The sequence below is a fragment of the Procambarus clarkii genome, chromosome 1 (assembly GCF_040958095.1).
Source record: "Procambarus clarkii isolate CNS0578487 chromosome 1, FALCON_Pclarkii_2.0, whole genome shotgun sequence".
Taxonomy (NCBI): domain Eukaryota; kingdom Metazoa; phylum Arthropoda; class Malacostraca; order Decapoda; family Cambaridae; genus Procambarus; species Procambarus clarkii.
Window position 1 is genome coordinate 36,132,470 of NC_091150.1, and position 17,599 is coordinate 36,150,068.

Consider the following 17,599-nt stretch of genomic DNA (forward strand, 5'->3'; position numbering starts at 1 on the left):
CTGGTAAGGTGCTCCAATGGATAAGGGAGTATCTAAGCAATAGGAAGCAGAGAGTTACGGTGAGGGGTGAGACCTCCGATTGGCGTGAAGTCACCAGTGGAGTCCCACAGGGCTCTGTACTCGGTCCTATCTTGTTTCTGATATATGTAAATGATCTCCCGGAGGGTATCGATTCATTTCTCTCAATGTTTGCGGACGATGCTAAAATTATGAGAAGGATTAAAACAGAAGAGGACTGTTTGAGGCTTCAAGAAGACCTAGACAAGCTGAAGGAATGGTCGAACAAATGGTTGTTAGAGTTTAACCCAACCAAATGTAATGTAATGAAGATAGTTGTAGGGAGCAGGAGGCCAGATACAAGGTATCATCTGGGAGAGGAAATTCTTCAGGAGTCAGAGAAGGAAAAAGACTTGGGGGTTGATATCACGCCAGACCTGTCTCCTGCAGCACATATCAAGCGGATAACATCAGCGGCATATGCCAGGCTGGCCAACATACGAACGGCATTCAGAGACTTGTGTAAAGAATCATTCAGAACTTTATATACCACATATGTCAGGCCAATCCTGGAGTATGCAGCCCCAGCATGGAGTCCATATCTAGTCAAGGATAAGACTAAACTGGAAAAGGTTCAAAGGTTTGCCACCAGACTAGTACCCGAGCTGAGAGGTATGAGCTACGAGGAGAGACTACGGGAATTAAACCTCACTTCGCTGGAAGACAGAAGAGTTAGGGGGGACATGATCACCACATTCAAGATTCTGAAGGGGATTGATAGGGTAGATAAAGACTATTTATTTATTTAACACAATCTATTTACACAAGGTCTATTTAACACAAGGGGAACACGCACAAGGGGACACAGGTGGAAACTGAGTGCCCAAATGAGCCACAGAGATATTAGAAAGAACTGTTTTAGTGTCAGAGTGGTTGACAAATGGAATGCATTAGGGAGTGATGTGGTGGAGGCTGACTCCATACACAGTTTCAAGTGTAGATATGACAGAGCCCGATAGGCTCAGGAATCTGTACACCTGTTGATTGACGGTTGAGAGGCGGGACCAAAGAGCCAGAGCTCAACCCCCGCAAACACAACTAGGTGAGTACAACTAGGTGAGTACACACACACACACACACACACACACACACACACACACACACACACACACACACACACACACACACACACACACACACACACACACACACATACACACATACAAGTACATTACACAGGCCGAGAGGACAGCAAAACTCTGTGTATGTGTGTCAGAGAGACTGAGAGACAAAGAGAGAGAGAGAGAGAGAGAGAGAGAGAGAGAGAGAGAGAGAGAGAGAGAGAGAGAGAGAGAGAGAGAGAGAGAGAGAGAGAGAGAGAGAGAGAGAGAGAGAGAGAGAGAGAGAGAGAGAGAGAGAGAGAGAAAGAAAGAGATAGAGATAGAGAAAGAGAGATATATAGAGAAAAGAGCTCAGAATTTAGCACATAAAACAACCACTGGTTTAAAACGATCTCAGAAAAAGGAGAAAACCAGCTTCAAATTGGATTGAGTCTTGACTAATAACAACGAGTGACTTAAACCATGGAAAGATAGACAGGGAAATCATGCAATATCGTAGAGGAACAGATAACATGGAGCTAAACTACCGGAGGTAGTATGAATAAGCAAAGTCATCTGGTCATGTGGTCCACAAGTTGGTGGGGAAGTGATGAATCATCCAGACATGACCTGATATTCACTCTGAGTCAGACGTAAGTAGCGACAAACTTTGACTCATCCGTAAGAATGAGTGAACACTGTGTTTCAACTTTGGGATATTACTGGGGATATCTAAGTTAAGTATTCTGTAAGGGAATTGTGGCTAGTAGGTTAACATAGAAGGAATGATGTTAGGGAATGAAAGAACTTTAATTTGAGGTAACTTAGAAAGACACCTTTGCTAGGGATAACGTAGGACACTTTTGCTAGCGATAACTTAAAAAGACACCTTTGCTAGCGATAAATTAGGGCACCTTTGCTAGCGATAACTTAGAAAGACACCTTTGCTAGCGATAACTTAGAAAGACACACACACACACACACACACACACACACCACCTCCAGAAACCCACATCCATGGTTCCCCTATATCTTAAAAACACATAAATAAAGAGATCAACAGACGGGCTAAATGGTTCCTTCAAGACACAAGCTATTTACATCAACCACCGCCAGTCCCGCTCCTAATCAGCCAGGTACTACGCAACACAAGTAGCAACATCATACCAGGTGAGGATGCCCTCTATTTCGCGGGAAAAGTATTTGAAACGATAATCGCAAATGTCATTCTTACTGATGTTGGAGAAGAACTCAGGTTGATGCAAGAGTTCCGTGAATCGCTCTATAAAAGGTCGAGGATGAGAGAGTGTGTGGGGGGCAGATTTACTCTCCAGATTTTGGATATCGTTGGAAGCGGTGTCTGGATGTAAAGGATCACGATATTATTTGTTTAAGCGATAGTTTGTCTGTCTCGCTATCTTGCTCCGTTATCGGGTTATCTTTGTCTCTGCCAACCCGTCTTTGTCCATCTGTTTTTCCTGCTACTTCTTCATGCCTTCAAGCTTTCTTCCTTTCTCTGTCTCTGTCCGTCTGTCTGTCTGTCTGTTTTTGTCTCTCTCTCTCTCTCTCTCTCTCTCTCTCTCTCTCTCTCTCTCTCTCTCTCTCTCTCTCTCTCTCTCTCTCTCTCTCTCTCTCTCTCTCTCTTCCCCCTCCCTCTATATCTCTTCCCCCCTCCCTCTCCCCAGCACACATAAACAAGGCCATTAATGCATATCATTGTGAAGGTAATCAGCCTGCCGTGTTGCGTCCGGCTCCAGCAGGCCCACACCGCTCGTGGGGCCTCGTAAACCAGGCCTTGACACACACCCTCCTCCCTCCGCCACGCAGCCGGATGGAGGAGCAGTACACCGACACCAAACACCGCGTTACGAACGGCTCTCGAGCCGGATGGAAGAGACGTACACACACACGCCACGTCACGAACGGCTCGAAAAGCCGGAAAATTTTCTTCTGATCATCTCTGGCCCCCTGGTTTGTGTGTTCTTACCTGTGAGGGTCTTTTTAAGTCGGTCTTCAGTCCCTGGGTCTCGGCTTTTCCCACCGTCAGTCACATGAGTTTGTTATGACTCCTGACCTCTTAATTGTTTGTCGTTTCAGCCTGTAACGCAATGAATAGAGACAGAAGTAAAGGGCTCTATGGCTCCTGTGCTCAACGTATGGAATTTTATAGATACCCCTTTAAGTACTTTGTATGCCAGGGACATGTTCGCTCTATTCTAGAAGTGTCTGCTTTCAGACCACATGATTGTTACAGTCCATGAGGCAGCTGGTGAGATAGATTGAAATAGATGGAGGGCTATAACACAATGTGTATTAAGAGGGGTGCCAAATATATTAACACAAACATAAATTAAATAAGGTTAGATATAGCAAACAAGAAAACTGAAGAAAAAACGGAAGAGGTTTCTATACAACATGTGAGAGCGTTTGGTTGTTTCCAGCGTAGGATAGACATATATATCCATGTATGTCTATCTCTCTTACATGGGTCAATCATTTATTTTAACCTTTCCAATTTGTTTTTGGCTCTTAAAAACGTATATAAGTCCCCCTCTGAAATTGAAAGGCATAAAACAACATGTTGTTTAACAGTGATAAATTCCAGGCAGTAATGTTCAAAAAGAAGACCTGAAACAAAACACAGCGAACAGACAACAATTAAATCTGCCCATATTAGTAAAGCAACATGAATAGAGTCTGGAGATAATAATGTCTGACGACCTAACGTTAAGGGAACACAACGAAGGAAACATTGTGTCAACTAGAGAAAATATATGATGGATTATGAGAACATTCAAATCCAGGGATTCCACAGCAATGGTTAAACTAGACAAATCATTTGGGCTGTCCCGCCTTAAATACTGCTCGATGCTTCCCCCTTCAGATCAGGAGAGATTGTTGAAATTCAGAGAAGATATATGGCGTACATAGATAAAATAAAGCGCCAAAATTATTGAGATTGTCTCTATGCTCCCAAAATATACTCTCTGGAGATTAGACGAGAGAAGTATCAAATAATATATACATGAAAAATACTGGAGGTGCCAAATTTGCACAAATAACAGCATTCTGGAGCAAACGATATGGCAGGAAGTGCAGAATAAAGCCAGAGAAGAGCAGGGGTGCCATGGGCACAATCAAAGAACACTGTATAAACATCAGAGGTCCACGGTTGTTCAACACCCTCCCAGCGAGCATAAGAAATATTGCCGGAACGAAAGTGGAGGTCTTCAAGAAAAAACTGAGCAGTTTTCTATATGAAGTACCGACCCTCCTGCTCCATCTCTCTCTCTCTCTCTCTCTCTCTCTCGCTCTCTCTCTCTCTCTCTTTAAATGCTCCTCCAATTACAGAGTTTTCCCAATTTCTATTCTACACCTGTATATATCAACAGTCAGACTGTCCAATCCCGCTTCTCCCTCACTCAACACCCCTTCTCACCCCCTCACTCATCACCCCCCCCCTTCTCACCCCCTCACTCATCACCCCCTCACTCAACCCCCCCCTCCTCACCCCCTCTCTCAACAACCTCCCCCTCCCCCCTTAACAACCTGTTCTCAAATGGCCCTCCCTGAAGCACAATATATACCCGCACTCTGATGGAATTCCAGATTTTGGCCGTTATTAATTAATCCGGTTAACTCGTCCAGATCGTGTATCCGGCTACACGGAAAAACTTGTTTTGCGTGCCAGAAAAAATGGTAATAAAAAATGTGTTGGGGTATTACTGGGGCGGATAGTGGGGGGGGGGAAGAATGGAATGGGGGGGGGGAGAGGGAATGGGGACGAAGAGACGGGAAGGGGTTTTGATTGGGAGGATTGGGGAGGGGGGATTGGGAGAGGAGGGGGGGTGAAGGGGAGGATGCAGAGCATGATGTTATGTTTAATTTGTTGGAGTTCTCGGCTGGAAATTGTTGGAGAGTTGGAGGAAAGATGGGGGAAAAAGAATTGGTGGACGGAGGTGCCCTTAAAAATGTTGGTGAAATGCGAGAAATATTGTTGAGAGTGTTGGAGAGACTATGTTGTTGTGGTTGGTGGCGTCTATATTGCTGGGGACGTGCATAGAGATTGTTGTGGCTCTGTATAAAGATTGTTGAGGCTCTGTATAAAGATTGTTGAGGCTCTGTATAAAGATTGTTGAGGCTCTGTATAGAGATTGTTGAGGCTCTGTAGAGGGATTGTTGAGGCTCTGAATAGAGATTGTTGGGTTTGTGTAGAAAGATTGTTAGAGACGTGTATATTGTTGTAGCTGTGTGTTGGGATTGTTAAGCTGAGTACAGAGACTTCTGGAGACTTGTAAGATTGATTATTACGTATAAGATTGTTAAGGAGGTGTAAGATTGTTAGGGACATCTAAGATTCTTGGGATTAGAAGGTATGTTTCCATTTAAAGTATAGATTACAATCACCTCATCACAAATAAAACAGTTAAAATGCCATCCCCCTTTTTCCAATCCTTGCTAATCTCTAAAGAATCAGAGCACAATCTCTCTCAACAAGTTCACAACTAATCAGAGTACACTCACTCTCACAATCTCCAGAGATACGTAGTGTAATTAACCACCAATCATACAAAAATAAGAGTACAATCAACTTCATCAGTCATCACCAATCACTGCACGTTTACACGCAAACCAATCAACCACGAATCGGAACACAAGTCCTCTCTACCAATCCCTACTCTAATCAAGAGCCCTACTCTAACTCACCTTCAGGAGACAGTACAATTTCACTCTTCTCATCAGGGTAGCAACCATTGCAATTTCAACCTGTCAGTCCCCCAGGAAGGAGAACAATCTCACTCTACCAATCTCCCAGAAAAAGAGTATACAATGTCTACCAATCCTCCAATCAGAGTGCCACTGGGGTACACTCTCCCCTACAACCGAACATTTGACCCCTAATCAACGCATGCACACACACACACAGACACACACACACACACACACACACACACACACACACACACACACACACACACACACACACACACACACACACACACACACACACACACACACACACACACACACACACACACACACACACACACCCGTCTTAGAGTATGCCGCGCCATCATGGAGCCCCCACCTGAAGAAACACATAAAGAAACTGGAGAAGGTTCAGAGGTTTGCGACGAGGCTTGTCCCAGAGCTACGAGGGATGGGATATGAAGAGCGGCTGAAGGAACTGAACCTTACGACACTAGAGAAAAGAAGGGAGAGAGGAGATATGATAGGGACATATAAAATACTCAGGGGAATTGACAAAGTGGAAATAGATGAAATGTTCACACGTAATAATAACAGAACGAGGGGACATGGGTGGAAACTGGAAACTCAGATGAGTCACAGAGATGTTAGGAAGTTTTCTTTTAGCGTGAGAGTAGTAGAAAAATGGAATGCACTTGGGGAACAGGTTGTGGAAGCAAATACTATTCATACTTTTAAAACTAGGTATGATAGGGAAATGGGACAGGAGTCATTGCTGTAAACAACCGATAGCTAGAAAGGCGGGATCCAAGAGTCAATGCTCGATCCTGCAAGCACATATAGGTGAGTACATATAGGTGAGTACACACATACACACACACACACACACACACACTGGAGACCAAATGGCACCCTATGGCACCCTATGGCACTCACATGTTACCCAACGGCTCCGTGCCATAACTACCGCAGACGTGATTGTCGCCATCATGGCAATATGGCACGAGTGCCAGTGGACGACTGTCTCACATTAACGACGTGGCACCGCCGCAGGAGGGGAGGGGGGTCCAGTGCCACTAGGGGGGCCAACGTGAGATCACTCTGGCACTCCCTTCACTATTCTGTGACTCGGAATTTAGCGAAATAAATTAAGTCCTGTAACTGGTGCACTTGTAATTGGATTGTAGTAACAAGAAGGGACGTATAACAGGAAGGGACGTATAACAGGAAGGGACGTATAACAGGAGGGACGTATAACAGGAAGGGACGTATAACAGGAAGGGACGTATAACAGGAAGGGACGTATAACAGGAGGGACGTATAACAGGAAGGGACGTATAACAGGAGGGACGTATAACAGGAAGGGACGTATAACAGGAAGGGACGTATAACAGGAAGGGACGTATAATAGAAGGGACGTATAACAGGAAGGGACGTATAACAGGAGGGACGTATAACAGGAAGGGACGTATAACAGGAGGGGACGTATAACAGGAGGAACGTATAACAGGAAGGGACGTATAACAGGAAGGGACGTATAACAGGAGGGACGTATAACAGGAAGGGACGTATAACAGGAGGGGACGTATAACAGGAGGAACGTATAACAGGAAGGGACGTATAACAGGAAGGGACGTATAACAGGAAGGGACGTATAACAGGAGGGACGTATAACAGGAAGGGACGTATAACAGGAGGGACGTATAACAGGAAGGGACGTATAATAGAAGGGACGTATAATAGAAGGGACGTATAACAGGAAGGGACGTATAACAGGAGGGACGTATAACAGGAAGGGACGTATAACAGGAGGGACGTATAACAGGAAGGGACGTATAACAGGAGGGACGTATAACAGGAAGGGACGTATAATAGAAGGGACGTATAATAGAAGGGACGTATAACAGGAAGGGACGTATAACAGGAGGGACGTATAACAGGAAGGGACGTATAACAGGAGGAACGTATAACAGGAGGGACGTATAACAGGAAGGGACGTATAACAGGAAGGGACGTATAACAGGAGGGACGTATAATAGAAGGGACGTATAACAGGAGGGACGTATAACAGGAGGGGGCGTATAACAGGAGGGACGTATAATAGAAGGGACGTATAACAGGAAGGGACGTATAACAGGAGGGACGTATAACAGGAAGGGACGTATAACAGGAGGAACGTATAACAGGAGGGACGTATAACAGGAAGGGACGTATAACAGGAGGGACGTATAACAGGAGGAACGTATAATAGGAAGGGACGTATAACAGGAGGGACGTATAACAGGAGGGACGTATAATAGAAGGGACGTATAACAGGAAGGGACGTATAACAGGAGGGGATGTATAACAGGAAGGGACGTATAACAGGAGGGACGTATAACAGGAAGGGACGTATAACAGGAGGGGATGTATAACAGGAGGGGACGTATAACAGGAGGGACGTATAACAGGAGGGACGTATAACAGGAAGAGACGTATAACAGGAGGGGACGTATAACAGGAGGGACGTATAACAGGAGGGGACGTATAACAGGAAGGGACGTATAACAGGAAGGGACGTATAACAGGAAGGGACGTATAACAGGAAGGGACGTATAACAGGAAGGGACGTATAACAGGAGGGACGTATAACAGGAGGGACGTATAACAGGAAGGGACGTATAACAGGAGGGACGTATAACAGGAAGGGACGTATAACAGGAAGGGACGTATAACAGGAAGGGACGTATAACAGGAAGGGACGTATAACAGGAAGGGACGTATAACAGGAAGGGACGTATAACAGGAAGGGACGTATAACAGGAAGGGACGTATAACAGGACAACTAACCACTTGGACTGGACTGGGAGGCCGGATAAACGGGATCTGGAACCGAATGGGAACTTGATACTGTTGGCTGTGGAAGAGATTCTGGAACAGTGTATAGTTGTATTGAATTTTGTGTATTTTTAATACAACGTCTTCGTGTGTATGTCACTGATTTAATCGTTCTCTCTCTCTCTCTCTCTCTCTCTCTCTCTCTCTCTCTCTCTCTCTCTCTCTCTCTCTCTCTCTCTCTCTCTCTCTCTCTCTCTCTCTCTCTCTCTCTCTCTCTCTCTTTATCTGTGTCTGTCTCCAAACAAATGCATTTCAGCAGCATCAGTCAAGCGCCAAACAAGCAAAGGGCGTGGTTTGGTCGTTAGCAGGAAGTTGCTCGTTTGCCAAACAATATCTGAACCTTGAAGGGAGTGGAATCGCCCTCCTGTCCACCTACTTGAAAATGACGGAAATTGATGAATGGCAAGTTGATGAAGACAGAGAATAACAGGAAGAGAAGAACTATATACACCCCCGCTATATGTAAGCAAGGTCTCTGTCTATGTTTCCTGTCTACCTGTCTCACACTCCTATACCCCTCCTCCCTCACTGTCTCTGTCTCTCACTATGTCTCCTCTCTCTCTCACTATGTCTTCTCTCTCTCTCACTATGTCTCCTCTCTCTCTCACTATGTCTCCTCTCTCTCTCACTATGTCTCCTCTCTCTCTCTCATTATGTATCTATGTCTCTATCTCCGCAAGTCTTGCTCTGTGATACCTGTTCAGTTCTCGTATTTGTTTCATAATACGCAACTCTTATCAAGTTCTCCATCCCAGCTGCCTTCCACTTGAGTTCTATTCACACCCCAATCCATCAACACCATCCTTCAGCCCTCCATTATCCATCTGTTCACGCTGTACTCCATCTTCGCCTCATTTAATCCGCCCCCCCCTTCGCTAATCCTCTAATCCTGAATCCATCAAATGTATCACCATCCACGGCTCATCTGCGTGAAGCATGTGTACGGGATCAGTGGACACAAATGAGCCTTAAGAATGGAAGAAAATATCTACATAGACTAAGATTAATGAACGAATTATTCAGACCGTCAAGAAAGGTCAGACAGGCACGGGGTCAGACGAGGTCACGAGTCCCACATAGTCAAGTCTGCGGGAGAGGTACGAGGTCAAACACTCGAACAGCTTCATTAGCGTGCCCCTTCACCTTATCTCCTCCCTTCCACTTATCCCCCCCCCCATCTCCCTTTTTCACCTTCCCTTCCATACACCCCTTCCACCAACCCTAAACTGAGTTTCAGTTTGATTGCAGTCCGCTAACTCCTCGTCCTCCCCACCCCTCCTCCCTCCCTCCCTCCCGGCGCTTCGAGACCTCAAAGCCCTCGATCCAGCGTCATTCAAAAGGCCTCCTCCGACATGTTGCTGGTCCACGGTGCAAGCAGGAGCAAGCACCGGAGGGCTGACAGGGCCATTTAGAAGTAGTGCTTTTGATAGACTTTCAGGGCCGGCGGGTCTGTGAAAGGCGGTTGATCTAGCTGATGGCTGACGGCCCCATTCGGACGCGTTCACCGCTCTCCTGATTCAGTTTTTTGTCGCTCCTGTCGTTCGTCTCGTGTGCTTTCTGTCATTCTTCCGTCCACCGGATGACTATACGAACAGTAAGAGAAGTGACAGGGGCGGGTTCAATGGGAGGCACAGACAGGAGGAAAGCTAGATACAGAGAGTTACTTCAACAGAGAGCTATGTCAACAGAGAGCTATGTCAACAGAGAGCTATGTCAACATGTCAACAGAGAGCTATGTCAACAGAGAGCTATGTCAACAGAGAGCTATGTCAACAGAGAGCTATGTCAACAGAGAGCTATGTCAACAGAGAGCTATGTCAACAGAGAGCTATGTCAACAGAGAGCTATGTCAACATGTCAACAGAGAGCTATGTCAACAGAGAGCTATGTCAACAGAGAGCTATGTCAACAGAGAGCTATGTCAACAGAGAGCTATGTCAACAGGGAGCTATGTCAACAGAGAGCTATGTCAACAGGGAGCTATGTCAACAGAGAGCTATGTCAACAGAGAGCTATGTCAACAGAGAACTATGTCAACAGAGAGCTATGTCAACAGAGAGCTATGTCAACAGGGAGCTATGTCAACAGAGAGCTATGTCAACAGAGAGCTATGTCAACAGAGAGCTATGTCAACAGAGAGCTATGTCAACAGAGAGCTATGTCAACAGAGAGCTATGTCAACAGAGAGCTATGTCAACAGAGAGCTATGTCAACAGAGAGCTATGTCAACAGAGAACTATGTCAACAGAGAGCTATGTCAACAGGGAGCTATGTCAACAGAGAGCTATGTCAACAGAGAGCTATGTCAACAGAGAGCTATGTCAACAGTGAGCTATGTCAACAGAGAGCTATGTCAACAGGGAGCTATGTCAACAGGGAGCTATGTCAACAGAGAGCTATGTCAACAGTGAGCTATGTCAACAGAGAGAACTATGTCAACAGAGAACTATGTCAACAGAGAGCTATGTCAACAGAGAACTATGTCAACAGAGAGCTATGTCAACAGTGAGCTATGTCAACAGAGAGAACTATGTCAACAGAGAGCTATGTCAACAGAGAGCTATGTCAACAGAGAACTATGTCAACAGAGAGCTATGTCAACAGAGAGCTATGTCAACAGAGAGCTATGTCAACAGTGAGCTATGTCAACAGAGAGCTATGTCAACAGAGAGCTATGTCAACAGAGAGCTATGTCAACAGGGAGCTATGTCAACAGGGAGCTATGTCAACAGAGAGCTATGTCAACAGTGAGCTATGTCAACAGAGAGCTATGTCAACAGGGAGCTATGTCAACAGAGAGCTATGTCAACAGAGAACTATGTCAACAGAGAGCTATGTCAACAGTGAGCTATGTCAACAGAGAGAACTATGTCAACAGAGAGCTATGTCAACAGAGAGCTATGTCAACAGAGAGCTATGCCAACAAAAGCGGGCCCAACACACACACACACACCCGTCTCCAGACCTGCCCCTCTCCTCCACACCTGCTCCTCTCCTCCACACCTGCTCCTCTCCTCCACACTTGCCTCTCTACTCCAAACCTGCCCTCTCTCCTCTACACCTGCCCCTCTCCTCCACACCTGCCCCTCTCCTCCACACCTGCCTCTCTCCTCCACACCTGCTGAAGACGGAGGGACTCGTTATAGTGCTGTATAGAAACAGTGAGCCAATTAGCTATATTCGTTAATTGTAGTTGTCCATGTCACTAGATTTGGGGATGGAACCCGCCTGATTGGGACTTCACTGAAGGCTAAGGAGACAAAAACGCCCTAATTATTTAAAACGCCCTAATTATTTAAAACGCTCTAATTAAAACGCCCTAATTATTTAAAACGCCCTAATTAAAACGCCCTAATTATTTAAAACGCCCTAATTATTTAAAACGCCCTAATTAAAACGCCCTAATTAAAACGCCCTAATTATTTAAAACGCCCTAATTATTTAAAACGCCCTAATTAAAACGCCCTAATTATTTAAAACGCCCAAATTAAAACGCCCTAATTATTTAAAACGCCCTAATTAAAACGCCCTAATTATTTAAAACGCCCTAATTAAAACGCCCTAATTAAAACGCCCTAATTATTTAAAACGCCCTAATTAAAACGCCCTAATTATTTAAAACGCCCTAATTAAAACGCCCTAATTATTTAAAACGCCCTAATTAAAACGCCGTAATTATTTAAAACGCCCTGATTAAAACGCCGTAATTAAAACGCCCTGATTAAAACGCCCTGATTAAAACGCCCTAATTAAAATGCCTTAATTAAAACACCCTAATTAAAACGCCCTGATTAAAATGCCCTGATTAAAATACCATAATTATGCCCACTAGGAATCAGGACTGGGGGGGGGGCATGAGCAGTTGTTTGATTAGGGGAAATCGATCAGTTTGATTCGCGGTTACTGTTATGGAGTGTGGTGACGTCACAACGGGAACGAGAACGCGATTGGTTGCAGTCCAACAGCCTGAGCGAGAGGCCTATATAGTATACAGCTTAGCGCACATATAGGTCTAATGGCGAGTGAATTTGATATGTTACATTGAATCGATGTTGATACTGCTGATCCTACGTTAATTTAACGTGAAAATAACGTAGTAATACGTTAAAGAGACTAGCCATAAACGTCCCCCGACCCTGCCCCATCCCCGATGACATTCATCCATTTTAACTTAATGAGTAAATAAAATTGATCGATTGGTTGATTGATGAAGATTAAGCCACCGCAAGAGGTGGAACGGGCATGAGTAGCCCCGTAAACCAAATAAAATTGGTATTTCCTTAACCATATATATATATATATATATATATATATATATATATATATATATATATATATATATATATATATATATATATATATATATATATATATATATATATATATATATATATATATATATGGTTAAGGAATACCACCTCTGATGCAATTGTAAGGTCCCCTAGCCTCGGATAAAAGAATAAAGAGCATTCATGGGGGAAAAATATATAATTGGCGTTCCCGGTAGTGCAGTCGTAATTAAGGTACACAGACAGTCAAACAAGTCTGGGTAAAGATTAAAAAAACACAGAATAGTCCTTACAGGTGAGAGACCCCACCAGACAGACAGACAGACAGACAGATTTGGAAAGATAAGAAGCTTGAAAAACATATATATGAGACAACCCAAGATCTATATAGATCCAGGAAGACTCTCTGTCTTAATAGACAGAGAGTGATAACCACATAACTAGATAGACAGCCAAACAGACAACCAACCAATCAGCTCTAACAGCCGCCAACCAGCAGTTAACCAAGGTGCCCAGCTAACTATACAGATAAAAGCTACAGGCAATTAGACAGTTAGCTAGGTAACGAGGTCCATATTAACTAAACAACAACTTAGTCAGACAGAGATAGTATAGACAGCCAGACAGCCAGACTCCAACGCTGCTGCTCGTGTTAAAAGGTAATGTCTTGGAAAATAGTGTATGTGTTGTAGACATGGGGGAGGGGGGCGGAGGGGGGGGGTATTTCTGAAGTTAGTGGAGTGCGTGACTGTGTGTGTGTGTGTGTGTGTGTGTGTGTGTGTCTGTGTGTGTGTGTGTGTGTGTGTATTCACCTAGTTATATTCACTTAGTTGTGCTTGCGGGGGGTTGAGCTCTGGCTCTTTGGTCGTTCGCCCCTGGCTTTTTGGTTGTGTGTGCGGGTGTGCGTGTGCGTGTGTGTGTGTGTGCGTGTACCAATGCATTACAACCAAAACAAAACGACAATAATGCAGCCTTCAGCGGCCCTCCCCCCCCCTCCCCCTCCCCCCCCCCCCTCCCCCCCCCCCCCGGGAGACAAACAACTCGATAAAGCAGCCTTTGTCGCCCACCAACCCTTGACGGCGGTAACTGCACAACACCAACAAGTTAATAGATCACACACCACCCGGCGCAAGACGGTGACAGGATTTAGACTGACACGATTAACACCCAACACGCACCACTGACAGGCACAGCTGACAGGCACAGCTGACAGACTCAGCTGGCACAGACACAGCTGGCACAGACACAGCTGACAGACACAGCTGGCACAGACAGACAGACACAGACAGACAGACCGACAGAGTTCTACGTAACTATTCTTCCCTCAGGTGATGACTGGTAACTTCCACCCTTATGACAAGGCTCTCTCTCACTCTGCAGAGACAAAACTCTCACTCTAAAGAGACAAGACTCTCACTCTAGAAACACTCTCACTTGGCCACAGACTAAAAAAATAAACAAAGCAACGAAAACGCAACAAATATATAAACAATGGAACTAGTAAAGATCAAAATAAACATTCACAACTCAGAAAACATAAGACAACCCAACAGGAAAACAAATGATTCATCCGCCCTCTCTCCCCCCTTGTCCCTTCCCTCGGCCTTGAGAGTGGCGACACATCTCTAATAAGGAACAACATTGCCATTCTGAGCTCACAGTGGACAAATGGCCGCCCCCGGCAGCCATATATATAAGATCCGGTGACCCCTTAGGCTCCCTGGGGTCGAGGCGTCGAGCTGCTTATATCAGCTCTCCCTCTCCCGCCCCGCCACCTGAGCCAGCAGTTATGGCGGGAACTGTAAGCCTCGGGAACTTATTTTTTATCGTTTATCTGCGTACATGACAATATTTTTTTCGGGGGGTCTCTTGCGTTGTCAGGAATTGGAAGCTGAGGAAGATGATGCGAATCTGGTTAAATTTTTTTGAGGAATGTGTCGGAACGAGGGTTATATATGACTTTTTTTTGGGTAGCGATGTCTTCAAGAAGTGACATCGCACGTCACAGCCTATTTTTCCCGACAAAAATTTCTTCAGTGATCATTTTTGGTAGCAACGTAATATATCGTCGAGTAACCAATTCTTGTTTTGATTTTATATGACTCTGATCGACACATGGAGGAAGAAATAAGGAAGACACGACGGAAAGATATATATATAAGTGATGTGCAGTAAAAGGAGTAAGTCAGTCAGTCTCCAGGGCCGACCTGTCACGGCTGATTCTCCCGTACATTTCCCGCGCAAAACACTTTCTGCCAGGGCGGCCGACAGTTATGGCGGGAGATCGCCTTACGCTCCCTGGAAGCCAATTAATTAATGATACGTCTCATGTACAAATAGGGCGGCGGGACACAGCCGCATCATATCGCCATATTTTGGCTTGTTTGACGAAGAATTTATTCGCCTCCTTCACTCATTTAATCCTACTGTTTTAACACATCTAAACTCAAGATATATATATATTTTGCCTATATTTTCCCCACCAACAACAGAGGGTCGCCTTTTGCTTTACTCTTGCCGGATACTTTACCCATAACTTTCTCCTTCACGGAATTTTCCAAAATATTCCCCCATCACGTTCATCTTCCAATCGCGGGCTTTCTAGATGCCAGCAAATCATCCCATGGGGGTCAAAGCTATTTTCTCCACCGCCAGGAAATATATATATAACCCAGCAAATCCCGTCGAGGAGAGAGACAGCTTTCTTATTCGGTGGGAGGGTCGGCGGGTCTGGCCCCAGACACTTGAGGAGACGATCGTCTTACGGCCGCCCTCGGGGAAGATGGCGTTTCCAACGGGAGAGGGAAGCAGCTGATTGGCTGAGACGGCTGATGTTTCCCGCGCAAAGGGAGGGCGCTGATTGGTGCTGATAGTTGGCGGGGATTTTGAAAGTCGACGGTCTTGGTGTTATCATCCAGTTACTGAGCATCGGTGTGGCGTAGGGATGGGACGGGAGAGAGAGAGAGAGAGAGAGAGAGAGAGAGAGAGAGAGAGAGAGAGAGAGAGAGAGAGAGAGAGAGAGAGAGAGAGAGAGAGAGAGAGAGAGAGAGAGAGAGAGAGACAGAGAGACAGAGAGACAGAGAGACAGAGAGAGAGAGAGACAGAGAGAGAGAGAGAGAGAGAGAGAGAGAGAGAGAGAGAGAGAGAGAGAGAGAGAGAGAGAGAGAGAGAGAGAGAGAGAGAGAGAGAGAGAGAGAGAGAGAGAGACAGACAGACAGAGAGAGAGACAGAGAGAGAGAGAGAGAGAGAGAGAGAGAGAGAGAGAGAGAGAGAGAGAGAGAGAGAGAGAGAGAGAGAGAGAGAGAGAGAGAGAGAGAGAGACAGAGAGAGAGACAGAGAGAGAGAGAGAGAGAGAGAGAGAGAGAGAGAGAGAGAGAGAGAGAGAGAGAGAGAGAGAGAGAGAGAGAGAGAGAGAGAGAGAGAGAGAGAGAGAGAGAGAGAGAGAGAGAGAGAGAGAGAGAGAGAGAGAGAGAGAGAGAGAGAGAGAGAGAGAGAGAGAGAGAGAGAGAGAGAGAGAGAGAGAGAGAGAGAGAGAGAGAGAGACATAGACAGAGAGAGAAAGAGAGAGAACAAAGAACACCAATAAGTGCGAAGTAAGATGACACTTGACAAATTAAGGAAATGAGAAAAGGGAAAGAAAATGAGACAATAAGAGACAAAGAGGTGACAGAAGAGATGGGTGGTAACCAAATGAGAAGAGAAGGAAGCAGATGAAATCCAAGAAAGCTCTCCTCCCCCCCCCAAAAAAAACAACAACATAGAAACAGACGCTAAATTAAAGACGAAGAGAAGTAGCAGAAGAAAATAGCAGATGAATATATACCAAAAAAAATAAATAACATAGCCATAATAGCCTAATATTTTATTGCTTAGAGATTACGGAGAAACCCGCGAGCCACACGGACAGTGCACAGCCGGCAGCAACAGTCGGCTAAAACAGAAAATTACAACACATGTTCCCGCCCCCCCCCAAAAAAAAAAAATATATCGAATAAAAAATAATTACCTCCCCAATGGTTCCGGTGCTATAATTCCCCGATAATCGTCCCTATAACTCCTACCTCTGAATACAGCGAAGAACAGAAGCAGAAGAAAAACAAAAGAAATAGCGAATAAAGAATATCAAAATAGAAGGAAAGTGAAAAAAGGCCTATAAAAGGCCCCATTCCACTCCTTCGCTACGAAATCATCTCATTTATTTTCTTATTAAAAAAGGCGGGAGGAAAGTAATTCCAACTCTGGGTCCCTCCCCCCTCCCGCCCCCCCCCTCCCCCCTCCCCTCCTCTCTCCTCCAGGTAGGCAAAAAAGGTTTATTGCCCGAGTTTGCCTTAAGGAGGAGCCGCGGACGCCATTACCGAAACCCACAATGCAACAAAAGAAACAAGTGAAACAAAGAAACAAAGAAGTGGACTAATGGCAGCGCCTTCCACCTCAGGAGGAGGGGGGGGGAGAGGGGGGGATGGAAACGTGCCTCCTCTTCCCCCCTTTCCCTTCAGGGGTACTCTGACCCCCACTTCCCTTTCTCTCTCTCTCTTAGGGGTATGTTGTTCCCCTCTCCATGTTAGGGGTATGTTGTTCCCTCTCCATGTTAGGGGCATGTTGTTCCCTCTCCATGTTAGGGGCATG

At 45.3% G+C, this 17,599-nt stretch overlaps 2 protein-coding genes across 2 annotated transcripts in view; both read left to right on the top strand.

Annotated features, from left to right (window-relative positions):
- Window positions 1-10,418: 10,418 nt before the first annotated feature.
- Window positions 10,419-11,015, top strand: LOC138363021 (uncharacterized). Its single transcript, XM_069321781.1, has one exon. It carries the CDS (start codon window positions 10,419-10,421, stop codon window positions 11,013-11,015), a length of 597 nt encoding a protein of 198 aa, XP_069177882.1.
- A 455-nt stretch (window positions 11,016-11,470) lies between these two features.
- LOC138363023 (uncharacterized) overlaps window positions 11,471-17,599 on the top strand; it is a 32,281-nt gene continuing 26,152 nt past the window's right edge. The window contains exon 1 of the mRNA XM_069321788.1: window positions 11,471-11,527. Coding sequence (XP_069177889.1) covers window positions 11,471-11,527 — 57 coding nt within the window. The remainder of the gene's footprint in view (window positions 11,528-17,599) is intronic.

Bases quoted from the DNA above. Each gene is read 5' to 3' on its own strand.
- LOC138363021 (XM_069321781.1), top strand. From the start codon at position 10,419: ATGTCAACAGAGAGCTATGTCAACAGAGAGCTATGTCAACAGAGAGCT.